General features: G+C 41.1%; 1 protein-coding gene and 1 long non-coding RNA gene across 2 annotated transcripts in view; one reads left to right on the top strand and one right to left on the bottom strand.

Moving 5' to 3' along the window:
• Positions 1–4,551: 4,551 nt before the first annotated feature.
• On the bottom strand, positions 4,552–6,438 carry LOC135966631 (uncharacterized). Its single transcript, XR_010580127.1, has 2 exons — positions 6,301–6,438; positions 4,552–4,869 (listed from the first exon to the last, which is right to left on the bottom strand). It is a non-coding gene; the product is annotated as an uncharacterized lncRNA (long non-coding RNA).
• PSMD1 (proteasome 26S subunit, non-ATPase 1) overlaps positions 5,540–25,902 on the top strand; it is a 122,597-nt gene continuing 102,234 nt past the window's right edge. The window contains exons 1-7 of the mRNA XM_005574575.5: positions 5,540–5,686; positions 9,924–9,967; positions 10,903–10,976; positions 11,160–11,329; positions 15,222–15,427; positions 18,622–18,765; positions 20,908–21,134. Of these exons, the coding sequence (XP_005574632.1) occupies positions 5,671–5,686; positions 9,924–9,967; positions 10,903–10,976; positions 11,160–11,329; positions 15,222–15,427; positions 18,622–18,765; positions 20,908–21,134 (881 nt within the window). The 5' untranslated portion in view covers positions 5,540–5,670. The remainder of the gene's footprint in view (positions 5,687–9,923; positions 9,968–10,902; positions 10,977–11,159; positions 11,330–15,221; positions 15,428–18,621; positions 18,766–20,907; positions 21,135–25,902) is intronic.

The following is a 25,902-nucleotide window of genomic DNA, read 5'->3' on the forward strand; positions in this document are numbered from 1 at the left end:
GGAGGGAGTGGGTCTCACCTTTAGCCTCTGCCCCCGGTTCTGGTCTGACCCAGCATATGGCAGCTCCAAAGAGCGGACAAAACCTTGAAGCAAGGCCAAAGGGCCAGGCCTGAATGGGAGGTCAGAGGGAAGAAGGCCCAGGAGAAGGTCTAAGCCAACCCTGTCTAAAAGGAATCTAACGCAGGCACGTAGGTAGCTTTCTATGGTGGCCACATTAGAAAAAAGTAAAAAGAAACGGATAAAATTAATTTTAATCATACATTTCATTTAGCCCAATATATCTAAAATATCATTTCAACTGTAAATTATCAAGACATTCTGCCCTCTGTTTTGCATATTGTCTTTGAATCCCATGAGAAGTTTACACTTAGAGCCCAATTCAAATATTACATTTTCATCAGAAAAACTTTATCTGTATTTAGATTTCATTAAATGTACACATCCTCAAATTGTTTCAAATATACTCAAAGGTTTTGCAGCTATGGAATTAGTATCTATTTTTAAATTTCAATTAATTAAAGTTTAGAATGCATTTCCTCAGATGCACTAGCCACATTGCAGCTGCTCCATAGCACTTATGGCTGGTGGCTACTGTATTGGACAGCACCCCTTGAGAACAGGGGAGGCCTGGCGCGGTGGCTCATGCCTATAATCACAGCACTTTGGGAGGCCGAGGTGGGTGGATCACCTGAGGCCAGGAGTTCAACACCAGCTTGGCCAAGATAGTGAAACCCCATCTCTACTAAAAATACAAAAATTTGCCAGACATGATAGCGGGCACCTGTAATCCCAGCTACTGGAGGCTGAGGCAGAGAATCGCTTGAACCCAGGAGGCAGAGGTTGCAGTGAGCCGAGATTGCGCCACAGCACTCCAGCCTGGGTGACAGAGCGAGACTCTGTATCAAAAAAAACAAAAAAACAAAACAAAAAAAAAAAAACAAAACGGGAAACAGGTGAGAGGCCTGTCTTGGGGTTCATTGTGATTCCTGCGGCATTTGCCTCCACAGTCACCCAGAGCTTGCTGGTCACCCCAGACCCTTGGGCAAGGGCAGGACAGCGGCGTCCAGGAGTCGGCTTGGGCAGGGCAGCCTTCCAATTGCCCAAAATATGCGCCCTCCTGGACACCATCCTTGGAAGAGAACCTAGTTCCTTACCGATCCTTTCGTACCTCAGTCCACCCAGACCAATTCCAGCCTTGATGAGGCATTTCCCTCTGACCCAGCACCCACCCATGGGAGGCCCATGTCTCGCGGCTGCGTTTCGCCTCTCTGCTCCCATGAATAAATGCTTTTACTCTAAAAACATGTGGCACGCGTGTTGTACGTGAAACAGCCACCAGCCTCGTGCTGAGTAGCCATAAAATCCGTGGTGTATTGAGCGCTGCGCTGCGCGTCCCGGCGGCCCTGCCAGGTAGGTGGATCCAGCCATCCCTTTTCCTTTTGCGGGAGAAGCTGGGCTCGGGGTACGCCCGCGGCCACAGCGCTGCGCTGCGAAGTGGCAGAGCACGGATTTGATTCCCGGGCTCCCGGGCTCCACGGGCCTCCCCTTTCCACCTTATCTCCGTGCAGCTCAAGAGGCAGTCGAGCTCGATTCTTGCTTGACGGGAGAACGGAGCCCTTCTAAAACCCGGGACTTGAATGCCTGCAGGCTGCGCGGTGCGGTAGGGGCGGTCACAGCTTCCGCCCAGCGCCCGCCTCCTAGGAGGCATTGCGCCCACTAGAGGGCGCCGCGGGGAGATGCTCTGGGCAGCTCGGAAACCACGGTGGCCTCGCCGGGAAAGAGAGCGCATAACCCAGGGTCAGGCACCGCCGCGATTTCCTCCCCGAACCCTGACAAGGCTCCCAGCCCAGCCATACCTGTGTGAGGCCACAGCTGACCTTGAATGGGCTTTAAGAAGTTTTGTGTCACTCAACTTTGGAGGGAGGTTGTTTCTAAACCGAGCACATCCTAAGAATTCTTTCCATGATTTCACTATTTTCTAAAAAATAGAGCTCATTTTAGAGTCTTGGAAACGGCAGGGCTTCAGAACCGTAGGTCTGAGTTCTAGCCCTGTGCCAATAACTAAATGACCGGGTATTCATCCGATCATCCGAGAAACATTTATTGAGCACCTATTATGTGCCCAATAACTGCTAGTTACTCTAGTGGGCAGTGAGATGAATTACCCAAGATGTGGCATTGCCCTTGAGTAGTTCCTTGCCTAGTTGGGACTGGGGCAAGGAGATGTGATACCAGCTGTGTGGAGTAAAGGCTTTAAGGGAGCCCATGGTGGGCTGGGCCAAGAAAGGCTTCCTGGAGGAGGTGCCGCCTGACTGAGACTCAAAGTAAGTGGTGTTAACCTGGAGTGTGGGGGAGAGAGCCTTGACGACAGAGACACGAGCAGGTACAAAGGTCAGCGACAAAGTACATGGCCACGTGGCCACTCTGGGAGCTTCAGGGGTTCAGGATGGCTGGAGTGTGGCACGCCAGAGCCACACTGCAGACACATGAAGATAGTCCCACCATCCTGGAGGAGAAAGTCATGCTCATGTTGGTTCTGATCATGCTCCTGGCTGGCTGTGAAGAGTGGACCGAAGGCTTCTGGGACTGTAAGCAGGAAGTCAAGGCTGTAGGAGGCAGTCGTGGTCTGGAAAGAAGAGGGGGAGGCAACTATTGGGTCATGGAGTGAGGATGGGAGAGGCCGGTGTGAGAGATTAAAGAGGAGATCTGGTGCTGACTGTTGTGGGAGAAAAGAAGAGTCAGATTTCTGTTGCGGTGGCTGATGGATGTCCTTCACCCACACTGAGGTCAAGGAAGGAGACACACAACTCCGGGGTCACAACAGCGGGCACAACTTTGAGGTCACTGAGTTGAAGGAGCCTGTGACTCCACCAAGCAGAGATGCTCGGGAGGTGTGTGAGTCTCAGGAGAGAGGGCAGGGCAGTAGAGACACGTTGTATGAGCCACCACCTTGTGCACAGCAGCCAATGGCATTTCACTCTCACAGGGGATGCAGGGAGTGAGAAGGCGGCTATGGACAGAAACACAGAAGAAAGACGCAAAAAAAAAAAAAAAATAGAGTCCAAGATGGGGACTGAAGGTTTGAAGGAGCAGAATTAATCAGAGTTGAGTTTCAAAAAGATTGCTCTGGCTAAAGAATGCAGAATGGACTGGAGAGGGAGAAGCCACAGGCCTGGGCCAGTCACCCAGGAGGGAGAACAGAATCCTCCGGGGGAAGGAGCCTGATGTCTGCGTCCAAGCTTCTTACCTTTTGCCCATCTCACAGGTTCACGTGAGGCTCACACGGGTTTGTGGCAATGACACACACAACATCCAAGTGGAAGACAGGATTGTCCTCTCATACAGAATGCCTTCTCCTTGAAGAGCAGAGGTGGCACGTTGACCACCTCTCTGTTTTCAAACATGTTGAATTAGTAGCCAACATTTAAAATTTTGGGGATATTGCATGAAATTCTCATTTCTGGCTTCTCTTAGAAAAAAACATAGGTCTTCCAACTGTCACCCTGCATTCTTAGCAGGAACTGAGTAGCAGTTGCTCTCTTTAGATGGGACACTCACTTTTTTTTTTTTTTTTTTTTTTTTTTGATGGAGTCTCACTCTATCGCCAGGCTGGAGTGCAATGGTGCGATCTCGGCTCACTGCAATCTCCGCCTCCCAGGTTCAAGCGATTCTCCTGCCTCAGCCTTCCAAGTAGCTGGGAATATAGGCAGCCACCACCACACCTGGCTAATTTTTGTTTTTAGTAGAGATGGGGTTTCACTATGTTGGCCAGGCTGGTCTCGAACTCCTGACCTCAGGTGATCCACCCACCTCGGCCTCCCAAAGTACTGGGATTACAGTTGTCAGCCACTGTGCCCTGCCAGTCACTCACTCTTTATCACAGTCCCCACCACCCCCTAGTGCCTCCTTGACACTGTTAGTTGCCATTCGCCATCCTGTGGAGCTTGTATTTTCTTTTGCTGGGCCTGCTTTACTCATTTTCATTACCTGTTGGCATTTGTTTGTGAATCCTCTAGGGGTTTGGGGCACACAGGTGTCTTCATGTGAGGGCTTGGTAGAAGTGCCTCTGTAGAGCCGGGTGCAGTGGCTCACGCCTGTAATCCCAACACTTAGGGAGGCCGAGGTGGGCAGATCATGAGGTCAGTAGATTGAGACCATCCTGGATAACACGGTGAAACACTGTCTCTACTAAAAATCCAAAAATTAGCCAGGTGTGATGGCACGTGCCTGTAGTCCCAGCTACTCAGGAGACTGAGGCAGGAGAATCGTTTGAACCCAGGAGGTGGAGGTTGCAGTGAACCAAGATCGCGCCATTGCACTCCAGCCTGGGTAGCAGAGGGAGATTCTGTCTCAAAAAAACAGAAGTGCCTCTGTAGAATGACACCCCAAGTAATCTGTTTCCTTTGCATGCACATCTTCTCAAGCCCTGCCTTTCAATCCAAGCCACAGGCTCTTCAAAAGTGTTCAATAATTATGTTTAATATATTTTAAACAGCCACAGTTTAAGAATTCTAACTTTTTAAAAAAAGAAAACTCACACATAGAACAAAATGTGTTATCAAGCACATTTAATTCGCTGGCAGCCACAAGACATTGATTGTGCCCCTAGGTTAGGTAGAAGGCCGTAGAAATGAACTTGCCATCGCTGTCCGATTGAAGAGTTTAACTTGATAGTGCATGGCCAGTGGCTGAAAAAAATGCTACCATTTGCCACTATTCTTTGTCAAGACTTTCTCAGTACTGACTCTTGAAATAAATTGGCTTACTGAAGCTAGTATAAGACTGCAAATGGCCATTGCAACTGCCATTTCAAATTTCTGAAGATGTATTAGAAGCGAAGAACCCACTGCCGTCAGGGCAAAAGAGGACCTAGGGAGATAGAAGGAAAGAATGGAAGACATTTTTTCTCTCTTGGAAAGGCTTTCACCATGTAACTACTGCACATTTTAATACACTGACAACACTGGACATTATTCCAAAAGTAAGTAAAAACCTTCATTGTTTAACTTTATAATAAGCCAATGATTACTTGTGGATTCATTATGATAATAAAGCACTTCTGTGGGGATTTTCTTTTTTTTTTTTTTTATGATGGGTTTTGCTTTAGAAAACAATTGAAAGCCACTTTTTTTAAAAAACGCTGTCTGCCGCTGCCCCAATTCCCCAAGTATTGGCTGGTGGGAGATGTGCTGCAGCGAGACCTCCCACCAGCAGGTGGCACTGCGCGCAATGCTGGCACCTCCCCTCAACACCCTTTCTCTCAGCAATGGCGGGTGATGATGGGGTCCTCTCTTTATAGGTGTGGCCATTCTAATGCCTGACCTCAGGTGCAGACCAGTATTCCCACCGCGCGGTACTCCTGACCTCGAGGAGGTTTACAGACAACAATGGTGTTCTCCGTTTACCCTTCCGCGAGAACTGGGGAGTAGACCGCGGCGCAGAAGACGCAGTCCCGGGGAGAATTCGCGCCGGGCGGCAGGCGGGGCGGCGGGCAGCCCCGGGGCGGGAGGGGTCCTGGCGAGAAGAGAGCCGGCGGCCTGAGGAGGCTACTGACTGAGCAGCGCACCCGCGGAGCGAGGAGGCGCGGTGAACTGAGCGGGTCCTGAGCTGACAGATACACTGCGCAGCTGAAACGGCGAGGGAGCCGACGGGCGAGTGAGGGGCGCAGCCATGATCACCTCGGCCGGTGAGTGCGGCTCGGAGCCAGCGCCTGGAGGGAGGAGCCGCCGTCGCGCCGGCTTTTAGCTGAGTCAGGGCCGGTGACTGGGCACCTCCCGGTGGAGCGCTGGCCTGGGCAGCTTCTCGCTGCCTAAGGCCCACCTCCGGGCCGGGGGCTGGGAGTCTGATCAGGCCACTGCTTGCTTCTCTGGCTTAAGGGAATCGAGCCGGGTCGACCGCCTTGGCATCCTTCCCCAACCACACCCCAGCACCAGGACCCGAGGGGCTTCCTGGGCCTTCCCCCTACCCCAAAAGGGTTTCCCTTTTTTCTCTGTCTCCCATTCTTGGCCGTGTGAGGTCGTCCAGCCCCAGTTCTTCCCCGCAGGGGGTCGGGGTGGGATGGGCCCCTGTGCCATTGAATAGTATGGCAACCCCCTGGCCAGGCAGCCTAACAGCTACACAAGTGTTTCTGGACGTGGCCGAGCTCCTTTCTCCTTAGAATGAAACCCCGAATTAGGTTTGAGATGGCTCATTTCTGGGTCCGACCCAAGGGTGTTCATTCAAAACAGATAGATAACTTTTGGGTTCGGTGAAGACCCTGAAGACGCCTTGGAGATACCTTTATACTGCGAGCCTACTTACCCTTTCGAGGTTATGTGCTCAGTCTGTTGATTGTACATTCAAGAAAGGTGGATGGATCTGCGGAGCAGGTTTCATACACGCAAACCATTGCATAGGTAGATTCACGTAGTGACTTTTGCAATGGAGTAAGTTACAGAGATCAAGTTTCAATTGAGACTTCAGCTCCCCCGACAGGTTGACTTGCTTGTAGCTGTCCAGAGCCTTGGTACTTTTTTCCCTTGCCTGCTTACATACCCTTTTCTCATTTTCCTACTCTGTGCTTGACCCACGAAAAAAAAGCATTTTATTGTAAACAAACTGGTGAGCAGAAGACAGTAATCTGAATGGTAAGGCGATCGAAAGTTTATTTTTACGAGGATTGGTTAAGGAGATCGTTGGAGATACTGGGAGACATAGTTACTTTCAAACATTTGAAGAGCTGTCACTTGTACCTGGAATAAGACTTTTTGTCCCCAAGGAATACAAGTGATCGCGAGATGAATTTTAGTTCGGTATCAGGAAGTTTTTCCAGTCAGAGCTTTGTACAGATCAAATAAACACTCAGTTTCTAGCCGCTTATAGGCCTCATTCTATTTCAAATCCATCCATTACCATTGTTTCTTCTAACTTGGCCCAAACCACCTTCATCTCTTGTCTGGGTTACTATATCAGCCTTAAGGCTTTGTTTTCGACCATTACCTCCATACAGTCCGTTTTTCTTGTGAAGTATGCTTTTTGAAACTTTAATCACGTAATACTTCTTCGCTTACAATCCACCAGTGCTTCCATTGTGTTTAGAGCAGCCGTGTCCAACCCTTTGTCAAGGACTTTTTTTCTTATCTGTGGTGGCGGATATCGTGAAAATTATACACAAAGTTTTTTTTTGTTTGTTTTTTGTTTTTGTTTTTAGCTCATTAGCTATCATTAGTGTTAGTGTATTTTATGTGTGCCCCAAGACAGTTCTTCTTCCACTGGGGCCCAGGGAAGCCAAAAGGTTGGACACCCCTGGCATACAGTAAAATCCAGACTCTTAACCAAGGACCCGCATGATCTGATTCCCACCTTGTCTTGTAGTACTCTCTTCTTCACTCAATACATCCTAATCACACTGGCTTTTTTGTTCCTTGAATATGTCAGTTTCTTTCCTATCTCGGGGCCCTGGCACATTCTGTTCCTTTCTAGTCTTCTTTTCCTCAGATTTTCCCCTAGCTTCTCAGTCTTTCCTCTCACTCAAATGTTATCCTTCCCTGATCATTCTATTGAAACACGCTTACTCTCTCTCCACCACAACTCTGTAGTTACCTTGTTTGTTTACTTGCCTGATTACTGTCTTTCTCTCCCTGGTAGAATTTTGAGCAGGAAGCTTGTTTTCACAATTCTTAGAACACTGCTGAGAGCATGGCAGAAATTCAAAAGTATGTCTTGACTGAAGAGCTCAGTCAGCTAGTCAAAGCAATTCATCAGTCCCTTGAGTTTTTAAAGTAGAGGCTGAAAAAGCACTTGGTGACAATATAATAGACTTTAAGCCTCTTTAAGGTGGCAAAACTAATAATTTTTGAGGTCCTCTCCTGAGATTCTGTGGTGATCATATAGTACGTGTTTATTAATGCCATTGAAGTTTATTGGGTTACTTGTCAACTGTCTTTAAAATATTTTGTCACTTTGTTTTCTGTCCTATGGCTCACGTTGGCTTAGAATTTGTCCCAGGTGCTAAACAGGCTAGTGTCCTGGTTCTGGTGTGGATTAGTCAATTTGTTCATTCATTTATTGACCAGGCAGTTGCTAGGCACTAGCATACGGTGGTGAATAAGAGCTCAACATGTTCTATTAGTTTTTTTCAAGAGGTTTGACCATGCAGGGGAGTGGAGAGAGAGAGAGAGAGGTACTTACAGGCAGGAGATGTGAAATTGAGTGAGTTTGTGTTTTTTTTTTTTAAACATCATACAGACACATAAAGGCAAGTTGTGCTAAACAGCTTTAAAACAATAGTCCCCCACCTCACTTTCCCTCCCCTGATCCCCAGAGGCAACTATTCCCAACTTTTAAGCTGTGTCTTCTGGAACATATCTCCATATTTGTAAATAATATCCAAATATTTCTGTCAATTGATTCAACAAGTTTAGACCAATATCTGCTCAGTTCCTATAATGGCATAAGAAGTTTTTAGCATCCTTAGGCCTTTCCCATTCTCTCCCCTCTCCAGAAGAGAGTTCTGTTTTGTTTTTAAGATGGGAAGTACTAATGTATGGAGTGTATTTTATTTAGTTCTGGTCCATGGCCAGAGGCTGAGTTTCCAAGCCAGGACAATCATGTAACCGGTTAGTCATAAGTGGAACCAAACCAAAGAATGTAAAAATCCATCTCCCTTTTTGGTAAAAGCCGTTCAGATACATTGATTGAGGATAGGTAGCGGTTTTAGTATTAGGTGTTCTGTTATTTAAGATCTGTTCTACATTTAAAGCGTTCTGGCCTGTCCTCTTACTCCTTATCACTAGTTTGCAATTTTTTCTTTTTCATTGATTGAATTTTGAAATTTATCTGTTCCCTGTGCTGTCCATTCAGAATCCCTGTTCTGGCCTTGTCATACCAACCTGGAGTACCAAGAGGTTCTTTATATCTGCTTTTATGCTACTTTAGTTTTGCTTGGTAGATTTTGTATCTTTTCCTGTATGGCTCTCTAAAGACTGCTTAAGCTATTTGGCAAACCTATACTTGTCCATTAGAAATGGCTACATCTAACTAAGTTGCCTTGACACTTTTTAATCAAATCACAGTTTCAACTCAGTGTTCTGGAATGATTTTAAAACCCACATGGAAAACATTTGAGAGTGGTTTCCTTTGTGGTCTAAGTACAATAATTTCCCGTATCATTTTTCCAATAATCCCTTTGACCTTTGACTATATTTCAAGCTGTGTTCTTTTGGAGAGGACAATTATTCCTTTTACTCTCCTATGTTAGTGGTAATACCCTGAGGCTAAGAGAAGCCATATGGAGAACACTGTGCTTGGGTAATTGAATTCAGAATGAGTATGATTGTTCATCATTTAGTAAAACCCAGGTTACTTGTGATAAGAAAGAGGTGCCATAATATACACACCTTGAAATAATTGAAGTATTTTACCTTGTTGAGTTGATGACTAAATGCTCCCATTTTTGTAAGTAATCTTATAACTGTTGATTTATTTTGTATGAATAATTTTATTCTAAAATTGTACAGGAAAGTTTCCCATTTTAATCAGTAAATTAGGCCAATGGTTCTCAAACTATAGGAAGCAAAAGAATCACAGTACTGGGCCCCATCTCCATAATTTTTGATTCAGTAGATCTGGAGTGGGGCCAAGAATTTGTATTTCTAACAGGTTCCCAAGCAATGCTAATGCTATTATTCCAGGGACCACACTTTGAAAACCATTGAATTAGGCAAGTGATGTGATATATGTGGTGCCATGAGGGTTTGATAATATAGTTAAGTCTTAAACTTGAGATATAAACCTTTACACTTTCAAAGAAAAATAATCATTCCCCTAGAGAAGTTACCCCTCAAAAAAATTGTTTTTCAGCCATCATATATTTTTGACCAGGTGTTAATTTCCACTTTAATGAGAATGTGTTTCATAATCATGTTACATCTTTTCTCTCATAGCTGGAATTATTTCTCTTCTGGATGAAGATGAACCACAGCTTAAGGTATGAATTGAAGAAAAAGTAACTAGGCTTAGTGTGAATACTGTGAAGCCTTTTGAATTTAGTGATGTCTGTAATCTTCCATCATTTAAAGTTGCTATCCTAGCTGACTTGTACCCAATTATTGTACCTAGCCAGAGAGGATAGTATTTTGGCCACAGCAGTTGGTTTCCCTTGAGTTTAACAAAGCTAAGACAAATAAACCTCATTACGGCACTTGAATAGCCCCCTAATTTCCTTTTTTTTTTTTTTTTAATCTTTCTCCTTTTTTGAGACAGAGTCTCACTTTGTCACCCAGGCTGGAGTGCAGTGTGTGGTCATGGTTCACTGCAGCCTCGACCTCCTGGACTCAAATGATCCTCCCACCTCAGCCTCCCAAGTAGCTAGGACTATAGGTGTGCACCACCACACTCAGCTAAGCTATTTTTAAATTTTTTTGTTGTGATGGGGTCTCACTATGTTGTCCAGGTTGATCTCAAACTCCTGCTTCTGGGCTCAAGTGATCCCCCTGCCTTGACTTCCCAAAGTACTGGGATTACGAGTTTGAGCCACCACACCTTCCCCTCCCCCACCCCAGTTTCGTTATCAACAGAAAACACAAAAAGGTGTTGCTTCTCTTTCACATATTTAAAGTTTTTTATTTGTTGGAAATTTGGGATGTACTTCTAGTGGCTCTAGATACTTGATTCCTATACATCTAAACCAGCAACCTGGAGTTAATTGTTTATATTCAAAGAAGAAAAATGTTGATGATTGGAAAAAGAAAAGAAATGTGTAAACTCAAGAAAAAGTATAAGTTGATAAATTTTTATATTTGTCATAGAGTAAAAGTTTGAGTAAATATTACTGAGGATTTGATCATTGATTTGCTGAAAATAATTTTTTAAGGAAGTGTAATGATGTCTATCTCAAAATAGGATTTTGGTTATCTTTTACAGGAATTTGCACTACACAAATTGAATGCAGTTGTTAATGACTTCTGGGCAGAGATTTCCGAGTCTGTAGACAAAATGTAAGAAGTTATTTTTATAAATCAGAATAAGGTAGATCAAATTTAATTGTCAATGTGGGTCTTGTGGCTTATTGATTCATTTAGAAATTTGCTGTTAACTGAATTGTGGCTTGAATATTTAGATTTGGGATTTTTAGGGAAAACCACAGTTTGAACTAGACCTGTACTTCTAATTTCTTTCAGAGAGGTTTTATACGAAGATGAAGGTTTCCGGAGTCGGCAGTTTGCAGCCTTGGTGGCATCTAAAGTATTTTATCACCTGGGGGCTTTTGAGGAGTCTCTGAATTATGCTCTTGGAGCGGGGGACCTCTTCAATGTCAATGATAACTCTGAATATGTGGAGACTATTATAGGTAATTATCATTTATCTGGTAAGGCTTTATCTTCTTGGCTTCTTTCTTGCTATAGTGCACATAGAAGCTTTTTTCCTGAATTTGATGTTGCCAAATTTCATTTTAATTGGAAGTTCATAATCTTTGTGTAATAATTTTATGCAGGCTGAGTTTTTAGATCTGCCCTTCAACTGAGTGCTGGTTCTCAGCGGTTGTGATGATCACCAGTCCAATAAGCATGCTGTTAGAGGAAAAGATTAAATCAGATTACTATGAGTAACAAGTGGTACCAGTTTATGTAGGTTTTTTTCGAATACAAGAAACCATTATTGAGTATCTGCATTGTGCTAGGCACCATGCTAGTCACTCTGCATACCATGGTTTATTCCACAACTACCCCATGAGGAAGGAGCTAGCCGTTTTACAAATGAGACAACTTGGGTTTTGAGGTGATAAAGACATGGTTATTAAATAGGAGGATAAAATTTAAAACCTGGTTTTACTCACTCCAAAACTCATACTGTTTCTACATGTAACCATTGTTTTCTTACTTGTTTCCTTATTTTTGAAGGAAGGGGATAACACACAGGCAAGGCTTTGAATTCTCTGACACATATTTCAACCAGAGTTGTAAATTCAACCAGTTATGTAAGATTTTATACAAAGATTTTATAGCGTAAAAAAATGCTTGAAAACTCTTGATGCAGTAAATGAAAGAAGGGACTGCATACCCTTCAGACGTGTCTTTATCAAACTTTGGATTCATAGTACAGAGAGCTCAAGGGCATGTTCTGTCAGGACTGTACAGTGTAGGTATTTCACATTGCTGATTAATAGAAGATCTGTATTATTCACTTGAACACATACAAGGAGGAAGTTGGTATTCGCTTTCAGAAATTGGGAAATGCTGCACAAGGGGGTTGATGGAGGTATCTTCATCTGTCCCTGGGATTCTGTGTTCATGTTTTTAAAGTTTTTGCTATGATGATGATAAAATTTTGCAAGTTACTTTATTGCTGTCGGAGGCTCATTGAATTGGGCTGTCATCTGTGAATCCAGTGGGAAGAACTGATGGCTTAAAAGGATGGACCATATTATTTGAAACTAGAGTACTTTCTTCACTTTAAGCTAGAAGCAGGGGGTGAAATACCTTACTTACCTCTTCTATTTGATGGATTTTTGTGTTTTAAATAGGGGCAGGATCTCACTGTGTTGACCAGGGTGGTCTGAAACTCCTGGCCTCAAGCAGTTCTCCTGCCTTGACCTCCCAGAGTGTTGGAATTAACCGACGTGACCCACCACAGCCAACCTGTTTTTTTTTTCTTTTTGTTTTTTAATGAAAGTTTATGGGTTTTTTACAACAGTGATCTACAAATGCTTACAGTGCCACCATTGTACAAATTGTGCTTTTAAACTGGACTGTTGGTACGAAGTGCTATGGCATGGTAGATGCTTTCTCTGTCTCTAAACACTGTATGATTTTACCTTTGGAAGGTGAGTTTTGATCAATAGACCGGTTCTGTTTGCATTTATTTACTTAAAAGAGGGGTTCACCCTTGCTCTAGTTTTGTAGGGCACATTTTTTAAGATGTCAGTGAGATTCGTGAGGGGGATATGCAAGATAGGATTTGGAAAAGGCTTTCTAATGTCTTAGTGAATATCGTAAACAGTACCTCCAGAAAATCCAGGACTCATAAATCTCCAAGTTATGACAAGGCTTTAGCAGGAAATGAGGCTGAGTTTTAGTTATAAACCTGGGATATATTTATGACATATATGTAAACCTGGTGAATGAGAACATGAATCTCATTTGAAATCTGGGACCTACATTTTTCCCCCTCAGTTATATAATCTAAGGAAAATTCCCCAGATGTTCTAATTTTGAGGTTCCTCTCTGATGCGGTAGGGGTAATGTTTCCTCACTTAACTACAGTTGGTTCAAAAAGCTCACATTAGGGCCTGGTGGACATTTTCTACAACTGGAATTCTTTAAGGTCTATTTTGTATTATAACATCCACTGTGTTTGTTTGTTTGTTGGCAGAGTTTTTCTCTGTTGCCCAGGCTGGAGTGCAGTGGCACAATCTTGGCTCGCTGCAACCTCCACCTCCCTGGTTCAAGTGATTCTTGTGCCTCAGCCTCCCAAGTAGGTGGAATGACAGGTGCACTGTACCACACCCGGCTAATTTTTGTATTTTTTGTAGAGATGGGGTTTTGCCGTATTGGCCAGGCTGGTCTTGAACTCCTGGCCTCAAGCGGTCCGCTTGCCTTGGCTTCCCAGGATTTTTGAATTACAGATGTGAGCCACTGACCCAGACCACTGTATTCTTACTAACTATACCTGAACCTTCATGGTTCTACCTGAATCTTGAATGTAGTATATTCCAATTTATAAAAGTCCTCTGCTTCCTTCAAAATATAGACCCATTTAACCCGGGTCATCTATTAGGCCAACAATCATTTCTGCTAGTTCAAATTATTTTTATTTCTTGGGGTATGGTTTGTAAGTAATAAATCTTGCCCTCATCTCCTTACTTCTCTTTGAAAGGGAAAGAGACAAGCCAATGAATTATGGAGAGGATAATTAATGTATATGTCATTCCTCTTGGGTAACTGTTTTATCTTCCTTATGAAGATGGAAGGCTTAGGGAAATGCCCTTCTTTTGGTTGTACTTAGAAAGTTTAAGGTGTGATTGCAAAGAAATATAGCTAAATTGCAAATAAATGTTTCTTATCAGGTGTGCTATTGATATCCTTCAGTATGTCACACCCTCCCCTCCATGCACCCAAATCATTGTGAAATAGGAAGCTAAATTGGGCACAAACACTTATGCATGAATGTTCAGACACCTTGGGAGAAATAGGTTCCACCTCCCTCACACTGAGACAATAAATAGAGTCAGGAACCACATAATGACAGACTACATAGACAACAGATGTCCCATAAGAGTACAATACCATATTTTTACTGTGCCTTTTCTGTGTTTAGACACAAATACTATTGCCTATAGTATGCAGGACAGTAATATGCTATACAGGTTTGCAGCCTAGAAGCACTAGGCCATACCATATAGCCTAACTATGTAGTAGGTTATATACCATTTAGGTTTGTGTAAGTTCGGTCCATGATGTTTGCACAATGATGAAATCACCTAAAGATATATTTTCCAGTATGTATTACTGTCATTAAGCGACACAGGACTGTTTTTCAAAAGATCTGCTACAGTTACTGGAAAAGTTTTTGGAAATCTTTGGAATTGCCTTTTAAACCTGTGGCACATTGCAAGTCATTTCACCATTACTCTACAGAGTAAGAACAATTTAGACATAGTTCTTACTCTCAGGTTGCTAATAGTTTCATTAATGCGAAGAAGTCCGATATACTACTATATGATAATTGCTATAATAGGCCTTTTAAAATAACTTCAGCAATGGCAAATGTTTGTTTTTTGAAAGTGAAACAGCAGCTATTTGTAGCCAATTCTTTTGAATAAGCAGCTTAATCGGGTAGAGTAATAGAATTTTGATCAAAATGAAGTAACAAGATAAAAACTTTAAAAATAAATTAAATAAGAGACAGGGTCCCATTGTGTTGCTCAGGCTGGCCTTAAACTCCTGGGCTCATGTGATCCTTCTGCCTCAGCCTCCTGAGTAGCTGGGACTGTGGGTGAGCACTACCATACCTGGCAGATAGAAATGTTTTGAATAATGTCAACTGGATTGGAATTAGTGGATAGTTCTCCAGTGTAAATATTATGGGAGAACAGTGTTAATTCAAATATATAAGTTCTAGCATTTCAAAATTTGGTTAGTGCTTTACTGTCATCCCGTAAGTATATATGATTATAAATGTAGGCATTGCCCTTTCTGATAGTTTAGCCCACAAGATAATCAGTTATTTTATTTCCTCAACAGCAAAATGCATTGATCACTACACCAAACAGTGTGTGGAAAATGCAGATTTGCCTGAAGGAGAAAAAAAACCAATTGACCAGAGATTAGAGGGCATCGTAAATAAAATGTTCCAGCGATGTCTAGATGATCACAAGTATAAACAGGCTATTGGCATTGCTCTGGAGACACGAAGACTGGACGTCTTTGAGAAGACCATACTGGAGTCGGTAGGTAGATGATGTTATTTTAGAGATTATTGTTGATGGGGAATCAGCAAAGCAAGTTATTCAAACTGAAACTTTCATAGGCATGAAAAGAAAATCTAGTTTAGAAATAATAAGATGCTCTTTTGCCAAATATCTTATTTTCATATTTATTTATGAACCTTGGTTGTGTTTTGTGTTCATGGAATATCTGCTTTTATCTTATCACATAATCCTTTGAAGTCTTGCATGGGGAAGTTGTATTAATTAATCTGCCCTTTTTGAGAATAGCCGGGCGCGGTGGGTGGCTCGTGCCTGTAATCCCAGCACTTTGGGAGGCCGAGGCGGGCAGATCACGAGGTCAGAAGGTCGAGACCATTCTGGCTAACATGGTGAAACCCCGTCTCTACTAAAATACAAAAAATTAGCTGGGCGTGGTGCTGGGCGCCTATAGTCCCAGCTACTCGGGAGGCTGAGGCAGGAGAATGGCATGAACCCGGGAGGCAGAGCTTGCAGTGAGCAGAGATCATGCCACTGTACTCCAGCCTGGGCAACAGAGCGAGACTCCGTCTCAAAAAAAAAAAAAAGACAATAAACTACTATTTTAATTCATTTATTAGGGTTAAAACTACTCAACTATATTCCTGTTTTGCAGTGTTTGCAATAATTAAGACAATTTAAGTCACCAACCGAAGTGGTCAGAAAGATACAAAGCTGAGTAAAATGGACATTGATCTGCAGGCTTACTTGGCCTCACAAACTATTTCTTTCCATGAGCTAGCTCTCTGTACACTAGCCATTTTGGTGTCTTCTCATCTAGATGAACCCTGCCTCATTCCTCCTTCCAAAAATATTTTTTACATTTATTTATTTATTTATTTATTTTTGTGAGATGGAGTCTCGCTCTGTCAACCAGGCTGGAGTGCAGTGGCACAATCTTGGCTCACTGCAACCTCTGCCTCCGGGGTTCAAGCAATCCTCCCATCTCAGCTTCCTGAATACCTGGGATTACAGGTGTGTGCTGCCACGCCCAGCTAATTTTTGTATTTTTAGTAGAGATGGGGTTTCACCATGTTGACTAGGCTGGTCTCGAACTCCCGACCTCAAGTGATCCACCCGACTCAGCTGCCCAAAGTGCTGGGATTACAAGTGTGAGCCACTGCACCCGGCCTCCATTCCTTTCTTTGCCTGCTTTATTTCTCCTCACAATTCAGAACTTAGCTCAACTATCACTTGTTTGCAGAACTTTAATCCCAATACCCATGCCCTCCTCAACCCCTACAGCAAAGACTAGGTCCAGTTCTGTTGTTAATCTTATGGAGCCCTATATATTTTTTCATGGTGTTTATCCCTTGATAGTTATTAAATAGTTAATAGCTATCTTTCCCACCAGGTGTAAGCTATATCGGGACAGGTATTTGTGCCTTTTTCACCACTGTATCCCCAAAACCTAGGTCAGTGTTTAACATCAATAATACGATTTGTTTAAATGAGTGAATGGCCTAATGTGATATAATGGCCTTTGTTTCCCTCTCAATTTCATTTTTGTACAGTTGTAGCCCATCCTTGTCTTCGCGTGTATAAGATTAAGTTTTTTGCTTTCATTGATTCAACAAATATTTTTTGAATGCTTACTGTTTGCCAGATACTGTTCTAGGCATTGGAGATGTGCATTGTTCCCACTCATACATGTTTTGCTCTCTGTGGTTTCAGTTACCTGCAGTTAACTACAGACTGAAAATATTAAATAGAAAATTCCAGAAATAAACAATTCATAAGTCTTAAATTGTGCACCATTCTGACTAGCGCAATGAAATCTCTCACCGTCTCTTTCCATCCCACATGGGATGTGAATCATCCCAGTAGATCCATGCTGTATACACTGCCTATTAGTCACTTTAGTGGCCACCTTGCTTATCAGAGTGACTGTTGCAATATCACAGTGCTTGCCTTCGGATAACCCTTATTCTACTCAGTAATGGCCCCAAAGCACAAGAAGAGTGATGTTGGCTATTCAGATATGCTAAAGAGAAGCCTTAAACTGCTTCCTTTCATTGAAAAAGTGAAAATTCCCAACTTATTAAGGAAAGAAAAAAGCATTGTATGCTGAGGCTGCGCTACAATGTACATAAGAATGAATCTTCCATCCATACAATTGTGAAGAAGAATACAGAAATTTGTGCATAATTTATATAGAGTTTGGTACTATTTGTGGTTTCAGGCATCCACTGGGGCTGCTCGAACATATTCTTCTCAGGTGAAGGAGCACCTACTATAGTAGCAAACAAGACCAGCAAATTTCCTGCCCAAAGCAAACAGTTCATTGGGGAATCTAGAAGGGGAACAAGCAGTCAAACAAATAAGTATATAAAGTAAAAGAATGAGAAATGTTTTTAAAAAAATAAAGCAGAGTAATAAATGCATCTTATTTTGCATCCCAGTGCACACATACATATAGATGTAATTTAAGCTTTATGAAACCAATACTTACCTTACTACTTGTGATATAACTCTGTTGTTTTTAAATTGTATTTTTTATTTTTTTAATTTGCTAATCACACTTCATTAAATTGATTTTATTACGCAGTGGGAAGTCACAGCTCACTTTCTGAGAAACATTCCTGTAGCTTTCAGTGTGCTAATTTATGTTGAAGGCCTTTTACAAGGTGAAGTCTCAAATATTGGGGGTACTTTTGAGAATCACCAAGTAAACACATAGAACCTGGATCAAAGTTGTCTCATAGGGATAGCATCAGACAGATGTAACAGCACTCAATGCTTGAGTCACTCAGAGCTGTGTTGTGTTTCCTGGCCAGCAATTAAGTGTAGGCAGTAAGTCATGAGGCAGTCTAGTAGCAAGGTAAAAAGCAGAAAGACTTCAGCAGACACATTTGGAAAACATAGCTACTTAGCGTATGGACAGTTGTATATCTTTTATAGTAATTAACAGCATCACTTTATTATAGTGTACTATGTTCATATAATGCTGATTCTGAGTACCACTAAATATTGTTTTTAATACATTTTTTATGATGATGTGAAAATATGTAATTCTTTTAAGATTTTCATCTAAAATGGTTTAAAATTCTTTTTATTGTTTAAGAGGTTTAAATAATTGTCTTCTTAGATTGACTAAAGAAGCAAGATTAAAATAATTCAATATGTAAATAAACATAATATCCAATAACTAGATAACATTGTATCTTTATCTCTTTCAGAATGATGTCCCAGGAATGTTAGCTTATAGCCTTAAGCTCTGTATGTCTTTAATGCAGAATAAACAGTTTCGGAATAAAGTACTAAGAGTTCTAGTTAAAATCTACATGAACTTGGAGAAACCTGATTTCATCAATGTTTGTCAGGTAATGATATTACATTATGTTTCATTGCATTGCTCCACGCTGTACTGTGTTACACCACTTCACATTTTATTACTTTATATTACTATAATGACTTTATACATGTATCTCAATTGATCTTCACAGCAGCCCTGTAAAGATAAGGTATGTTCTTTATATTCCTTTTTATTAATAAACTAAATCTCACAACACTAAAAAGCTATTTTGTTGTAACACATTCTTTCTATGTATTTTTTCTTTTGAAAATAATCCAATCATTTAAGGAAATTTTTAGAAATAAAGAGGGTTTTTTAAAAAGCTAGAAGAAAAGATTAAAGTAGTACCTATGCTATACTATGTTGTTCTAAAGAGAATTCAAAGTGTATAAATTATGTATGGTGGCCGGGCGCGGTGGCTCAAGCCTGTAATCCCAGCACTTTGGGAGGCCGAGACGGGCGGATCACGAGGTCAGGAGATCGAGACCATCCTGGCTGACACTGTGAAACCCCGTCTCTACTAAAAACTACAAAAAACTAGCCGGGCGAGGTGGCGGGCGCCTGTAGTCCCAGCTACTCGGGAGGCTGAGGCAGGAGAATGGCGTGAACCCGGGAGGCGGAGCTTGCAGTGAGCTGAGATCCGGCCACTGCACTCCAGCCTGGGTGGCAGAGCGAGACTCCGTCTCAAAAAAAAAATAATAATAAATAAATAAATAAATAAATTATGTATGGTTTCATTACCCATACACAACAAAATAGTTGGGTATCTTTATTTCTTTCTATATATGAATTTGCTTACCCATAAAAAGAATTTCAGATGGTACAGAAAATACGTAAAATGAAAAGTAAAGCTTCCCTTTCCCATCATTTGGGCTTTTTCCCAAAGGTAAGACATAGATATTTTTCCCTACTTATTTGCACGTAGATCTGTTGCATTCTTTTAATGACTGTATTGTATTTTATTGACTGGAGGTGTGCATGGGTTTACTTTTTAACAATTGGTATATTGTATACATTTTTTGTATTCTGTTTAGGGCATAGCATTTTATTTTACATTTTGTTATTAACTATAATGTGCTCCTGTGTATTTTCATCCTCTAGGCTTTAAAAATTTAGATTAAAACACTGTTTTTTACAATGCCTTTTAAAGCAAATTTGAAACAAAACACTAGAAGAAGAAATATCCATGTTTAAATCACCCAAAGTCAACTTACTATTCTAACTTGATTTTTTACATCACCCAAAGTCAATTTAGTATTTAATAGTGTATTTCCTTTCAGTTTTCTCTACGTAGGTTTTTGGAGTTTTGTTGTTTCTAAATATTTTTCATAGTTTTTTTAAAACTCACATGAAAAATAGTAGTTCCCTGCCCTCTTCCTGTCTGTATTTCAGTTTTATTCCTTAGAGGCAATTTTATTTCTTTCAGCTGTTTTATTCCTTATCCTTTTATTATTTTAAAAAACTTTATTGTTCATTTTTAAAAGAATATCTTTTTGAGCAGATAATATTTTCATGTGATTTCAAATTCAAAAAGAATTATGGGGTATACAATGAAGTCTTCCTATTACTTGGCTCCAGCTACCAAGTTCTTTTCTCTGTGGATAAACAAGATTAATTGTATATAGCCTTTAACATTTTTCCGTGTTCTAACTCTTCGTAGACTCTTCTTCTCTTCCTTGATTGTTGTAATCATTCAGTGTACGTACTTTGCCTTACTTAATCATTTCCCTATTGTTGACCACTTATTTTGTTTCTATTATTTCCTGTTCTTAATTTATAATAACTTTGATTAATGTGTTTATTTTGAAGTTGAGTTACTTGCTGCCTAAGAGAACAAGAAAATTTAAATTGAGTTTTTAAAAGAAAAATTCTAACTTTCTTGGATAATTTTGTTAAAACAATGGCAGATCATAAGAGTAGTAAGAGAAATGCTTCAACATGGTAATTTTAGTGTCTCATGACCTGGCCCAACACAACACAATGTATGTTAAATCAATGAGTAACTTCCATAACATATGGTAAGGCAAAAAATACAAATTAAGGAGCACTTAGGTATAAGTTATGGATAAGATTTAAAGAAGCCAGGATTCATTCAACAACCCCTTTAAGTACCTTGTAGATGAAGTTTTTAATTATTAAATAATTTTAAAACTTTCTTTCTCCATTTCAGTGCTTAATTTTCTTAGATGATCCTCAGGCTGTGAGTGATATCTTAGAGAAGCTGGTAAAGGAAGACAACCTCCTGATGGCATATCAGATTTGTTTTGATTTGTATGAAAGTGCTAGCCAGCAGTTTTTGTCATCTGTAATCCAGAATCTTCGAACTGTTGGCACCCCTATTGCTTCTGTGCCTGGATCCACCAATACGGGTACTGTTCCGGGATCAGAGAAAGACAGGTATAAGTACCTTTTTCTGCATGAAAACTAATTGAATAATCTTTATTTCATTTTGGGGACAGGTAGAATATTTATAGGAAGCATATTCTAAGAATAAATTTTGCCGCTAGCTTTCATAGATTGTAAATTCTTATTAGGCTATTGCTCTGTTTTGTACTGTGCTGGGCGTGGTAAGGAAAACTGAAGAAATTGACCCTTCTAGAAAGAAATAGAAGTGATTATCTCATAGGGAGGACCTACCAGACAACATGTGTACTATTTAATCAAGTAAATTTAAAAACTCAGGTGGGTTAGGTCAGGGCTACCTTTTAGATATTTGGGTTACGTATATCTGCGTTAGATATTTAGAAAGTAAGGAACATTCTCAGCTTTTTCTGCTTTTATTAGAACTAAATACACAGATTTCTATAGTATTAGCAATTTGCATTCTGTACAAATTGATATGATATTCAAATTTTATTTTTCTGTATTTTACACATTTAGATCACTTACTAAAAACATTTGGGTGTCTTAGTTATGCCTGTTTATGCCAGCAGCCCCCTAGCCCACTCCTTCACTGGATATCCGTTGTCTGAGAACTTCTTTCATCTGCCACTCAGCCAGGGTCTGTGGTTCATACCCAGCAAGTGATTACTTCTTTTACATTTTTTCGTATACCTAACATTTCAACAATGTTGACAGCATCTTCAGGAGTAGATTCCATCTCAAGAAACTACTATCTTTGCTCATCCCTAAGAAACAACTCCTCAGCCATTGATGTTTTATCATTAGACTGCAGTAATTCAGTCACATCTTCAGATTCCACTTCTAATTCTAGTTCTCTCACTATTTTCACCACATTTGCAATTCCTCCCTCCACTAAAGTCTTGAACCCCTCAAAGTCATCCATGAGGGATGGAATCAACTTCTTCTATACTCCTATTAATGTTGATATTTTGGCCTCCTCCTGTGAACCATGAATGTTCCTTTTTTCGTTTTTTTTTTCTTTTGAGGCTGTCTTGCTTTGTTGCCCATGCTACAGTGCAGTGGTGCAATCTCGGCTCACAACTTACTGCAACATCTGCCTCCCAGGTTCAAGCGATTCTCATGCCTTAGCCTGCTGAGCTGGGATTACAGGCGTGGGCCACCACATCTGGCAAATTTTTGTACTTTTAATAGAGACAGAGTCTTACCATGTTAGCCAGGCTGGTCTCGAACTCCTGACCTTAGATAATCCACCCATCTCAGGTGTGAGCCATAAATGTTCTTAATGGCGTCTGGAATGGTGAATCCTTCCCAGAAGATTTTCAATTTACCTTGCCCAGATCCATCAGAGGAATCACTTTCTATGGCGGCTATAGTCTCAAGAAATGACTTAAATTATATGACTTGAAAGTAAAAATTACTCCTCGATCGATGAACTATAGACTTGATGTTATGTTAGCAGGCATAAAAATAACATTAATCTTCTTGTACAACTCCATCAGAACCCATGGGGGACCAGGTGCATTGTCCATGAACAGTAATATTTTGAAAGGAATCTTTTTTCTGAACAGTAGGTCTCAACAGTGGGCTTCAAATATTTAGTATAACACTCTGTAAACAGACGTGCTGTCATCCAGGCTTTGTTGTTTCATTTACTGAGCAGAGAATAGCTTTAGCATAATTCTTTTTTTTTTTTTTTTTTTTTTTTTTGAGACGGAGTCTCGCTGTGTCTCCCAGGCTGGAGTGCAGTGGCGTGATCTCGGCTCACTGCAAGCTCCGCCTCCCGGGTTCACGCCATTCTCCCGCCTCAGCCTCCCAAGTAGCTGAGACTACAGGCGCCCGCCACCACGCCCGGCTAGTTTTTTGTATTTTTAGTAGAGACGGGGTTTCACCATGTTAGCCAGGATAGTCTCGATCTCCTGACCTCGTGATCCACCCGCCTCGGCCTCCCAAAGTGCTGGGATTACAGGCTTGAGCCACCGCGCCCGGCCGCTTTAGCATAATTCTTAAGGGCCCTAGCATTTTCAGAATGATACACGAGCATTGGCTTCAACTTAAAGTCACCTGCTGCATTAGCTTCTGACAAGAACAGCCTGTCTTCTGAAGCTGTGAAACTAGGAACTGACTTCTCTCTAGCTATGAAAGTCCTAGATGGCATCTTCTTCAAATAGAAGGCTATTCTGTCTACATGGAAAATCTGTTTTTAGTGTAGCCACCTTCATCAATGATCTTAGCTAGATCTTCCTGGTAACTTGCTGTAGCTTCTGCATCAGCACTTGCTGCCTCTCCTTGCACCTCCATGTTATGGAGACGGCTTCTTTCCTCAAACTTCATGAACCAAGCTCTCTGCTAGCTTCAAACTTTTCTTCTGCAGCTTCCTCACCTCTCTCAGCCTTTCCAGAACTGAAGAGTTAAGGTCTTGCTCTGGATTAGGCTTTGGCTTCAGGGAAGGTTTTGGCTGCTTTGATCTTCTCTCCAGAGCACAACTTTTTCCTTATCAACAATAAGGCTGTTGTGCTTTCTTATCATTTATGTGTCCACTGATGTAGCACTGTTAATTTTCTCCAAGAACTTTTTCTTTGCGTTCACAACTTGGCTGTCTGTGATGCAAGAGGCCTACCTTTGGCCTGTATCGACTTTTGACATGCCTTCCTCACTAAGCTTTAGCACTTCTAGTTTTTGATTTAAAGTGAGAAATGTGGGACTCTCTCTTTCACTTAAGCACTCAGAGGCCATTGTAGGGTTATTAATTGGCCTAATTTCAATACTGTTGTGTCTCAGGGAATAGGGAGTCCCAAGGAGAGGGACAGAGATGGAGGAATGATCGGTGTGTGGAGCAGTCAGAACACACACATTTATTGAGTTTGCTGTTTTATATGGGTGTGGTTCGTGGTGTCCCAAAACAACTACAATGGTAATGTCAAAAATCACTGATGACAGATTACCATAACAGATATAATGATAATTAAGAAGTTTTAAATATTACAAGGATAACTAAAATGTTACAGAAAGACAAAGTGATCACATACTCTTGGAAAAGTGGCTCCAATAGACTTCCTTGAAGGGCAGTAAAACAAAGGTATGCCTGTATTTGTTTTTCTGTTTTTTTCTTTTGAGACGGAGTCTCGCTCTGTTGCCCAGGCTGCAGTGCAGTGGCCGGATCTTAGCTCACTGCAAGCTCCGCCTCCTGGGTTTATGCCATTCTCCTGCCTCAGCCTCCCGAGTAGCTGGGACTACAGGTGCCAGCCACCTCGCCCAGCTAGTTTTTTGTATTTTTTAGTAGAGACAGGGTTTCACCATGTTAGCCAGGATGGTCTCGATCTCCTGACCTCGTGATCCGCCCGTCTTGGCCTCCCAAAGTGCTGGGATTACAGGCTTGAGCCACCGCGCCTGGCCTATATTTGTTTTTCTTTATATCACTACCTCATTCCTTATTACTAAAACTATGGTAAGTCTTGCAACCAGGTATTGTAAGACCTACAATTTTGATTCTTTTTTCTTTTTCAAGATTCTTTGGGCTATTGTAGATTTTTTGCGTTATGTAAGTCTGTGGGTGTTCTGATTGGGATTGTGTTGAATATCTTCAATTTGGGGCACATTGAAATCCTGATAATATTGAATATTGTAATCCAGGAATATGGTGATCTTTTTCATTTACTTAGGTTTTTTATTTTTTTTCTCAGTAGTGTTTTGTAGATTCAGTGCAGAGGTTTTACACATCTTTTCTTAAATTAATTTTCTTATATCCCTAAGTATAATTTGTTTTTTGATGCTGTTGTGAAGTGGTATTTTTAAATTTCTATTTTTTTTTTTTGTTGGTAGTATATAGAAATATAATTGAGTTTTATATACTAACATTGAATCTTATGACCTTGATAAAATCATTTATATTTATAACTTTATAAATGATTTTTTTAAGTAAATTTTTTAAAGTAGATCCTTTTATAGAATTTTCTTTATTGGCACCTTTGTCATCTGCAGTTAGAGACCATTTTACTCCTTCCTTTGTAATCTTTATACCTTTTCCCTCTCTGTTTTTTTCTGAATTGGCTGGGATTCCCAATACATTATAGAAGTGATAAGAGGCAGCATCTTTACTTTTTTCTCAATCTTAGGGGGATATAATTTATTTGTTTATTTATTTTCGAGACAGAGTCTCAGTCTTGTCACCTAGTCTGTACTGCAGTGGCACGATCTCAGTTCACTGCATCCTCCACCTCCTGGGTTCAAGCAATTCTCCTGCCTCAGCCTCCTGAGTAGCTGGGACTACAGGCGCAGGCCACCATGCCCGGCTAATTTTTATATTATTAGTTGAGACGGAGTTTCACCATGTTGGCCAGGCTGGTCTCGAACTCCTGACCTCAGGTGATCTGCTAGCCTCAGCCTCCCAAAGTTCTGGGATTACAGGTGTGAGCCATGGCACCTGGCCTATTTGTTTATTTTTGATTTAACAAGTTTTCTTTCTTCTTGCCTTCTCCTTTTCTTAAGGTTTATGTGTGGTGGTTACAAGTTCCTTCTGAGTTAATCTTCATTTCTGAAATGATTTTTTTTCTCTTTTATTTCTCATTTTCCCTAGTTCTGTCATGTTAATTTCTGAGTTTTTGTCATTCTAATATGTAATATTCTTGTATATTTTATATAATTTTCCTAATTTCTCTTGTTTTGAAATAACTTTTTTCTAATATTTTATGAGTTTACTTTGATGCTTTTCTGTAGCTTATTTTTACTGAAATTAGTTATTCTAAACTTTTCCAAAGGAGGCTTGTTTAGGATAGTTTTTCCAATTTTACTGCCCTCTAGTATT

Source organism: Macaca fascicularis, chromosome 12 (genome assembly GCF_037993035.2).
Source record: "Macaca fascicularis isolate 582-1 chromosome 12, T2T-MFA8v1.1".
NCBI lineage: Eukaryota > Metazoa > Chordata > Mammalia > Primates > Cercopithecidae > Macaca > Macaca fascicularis.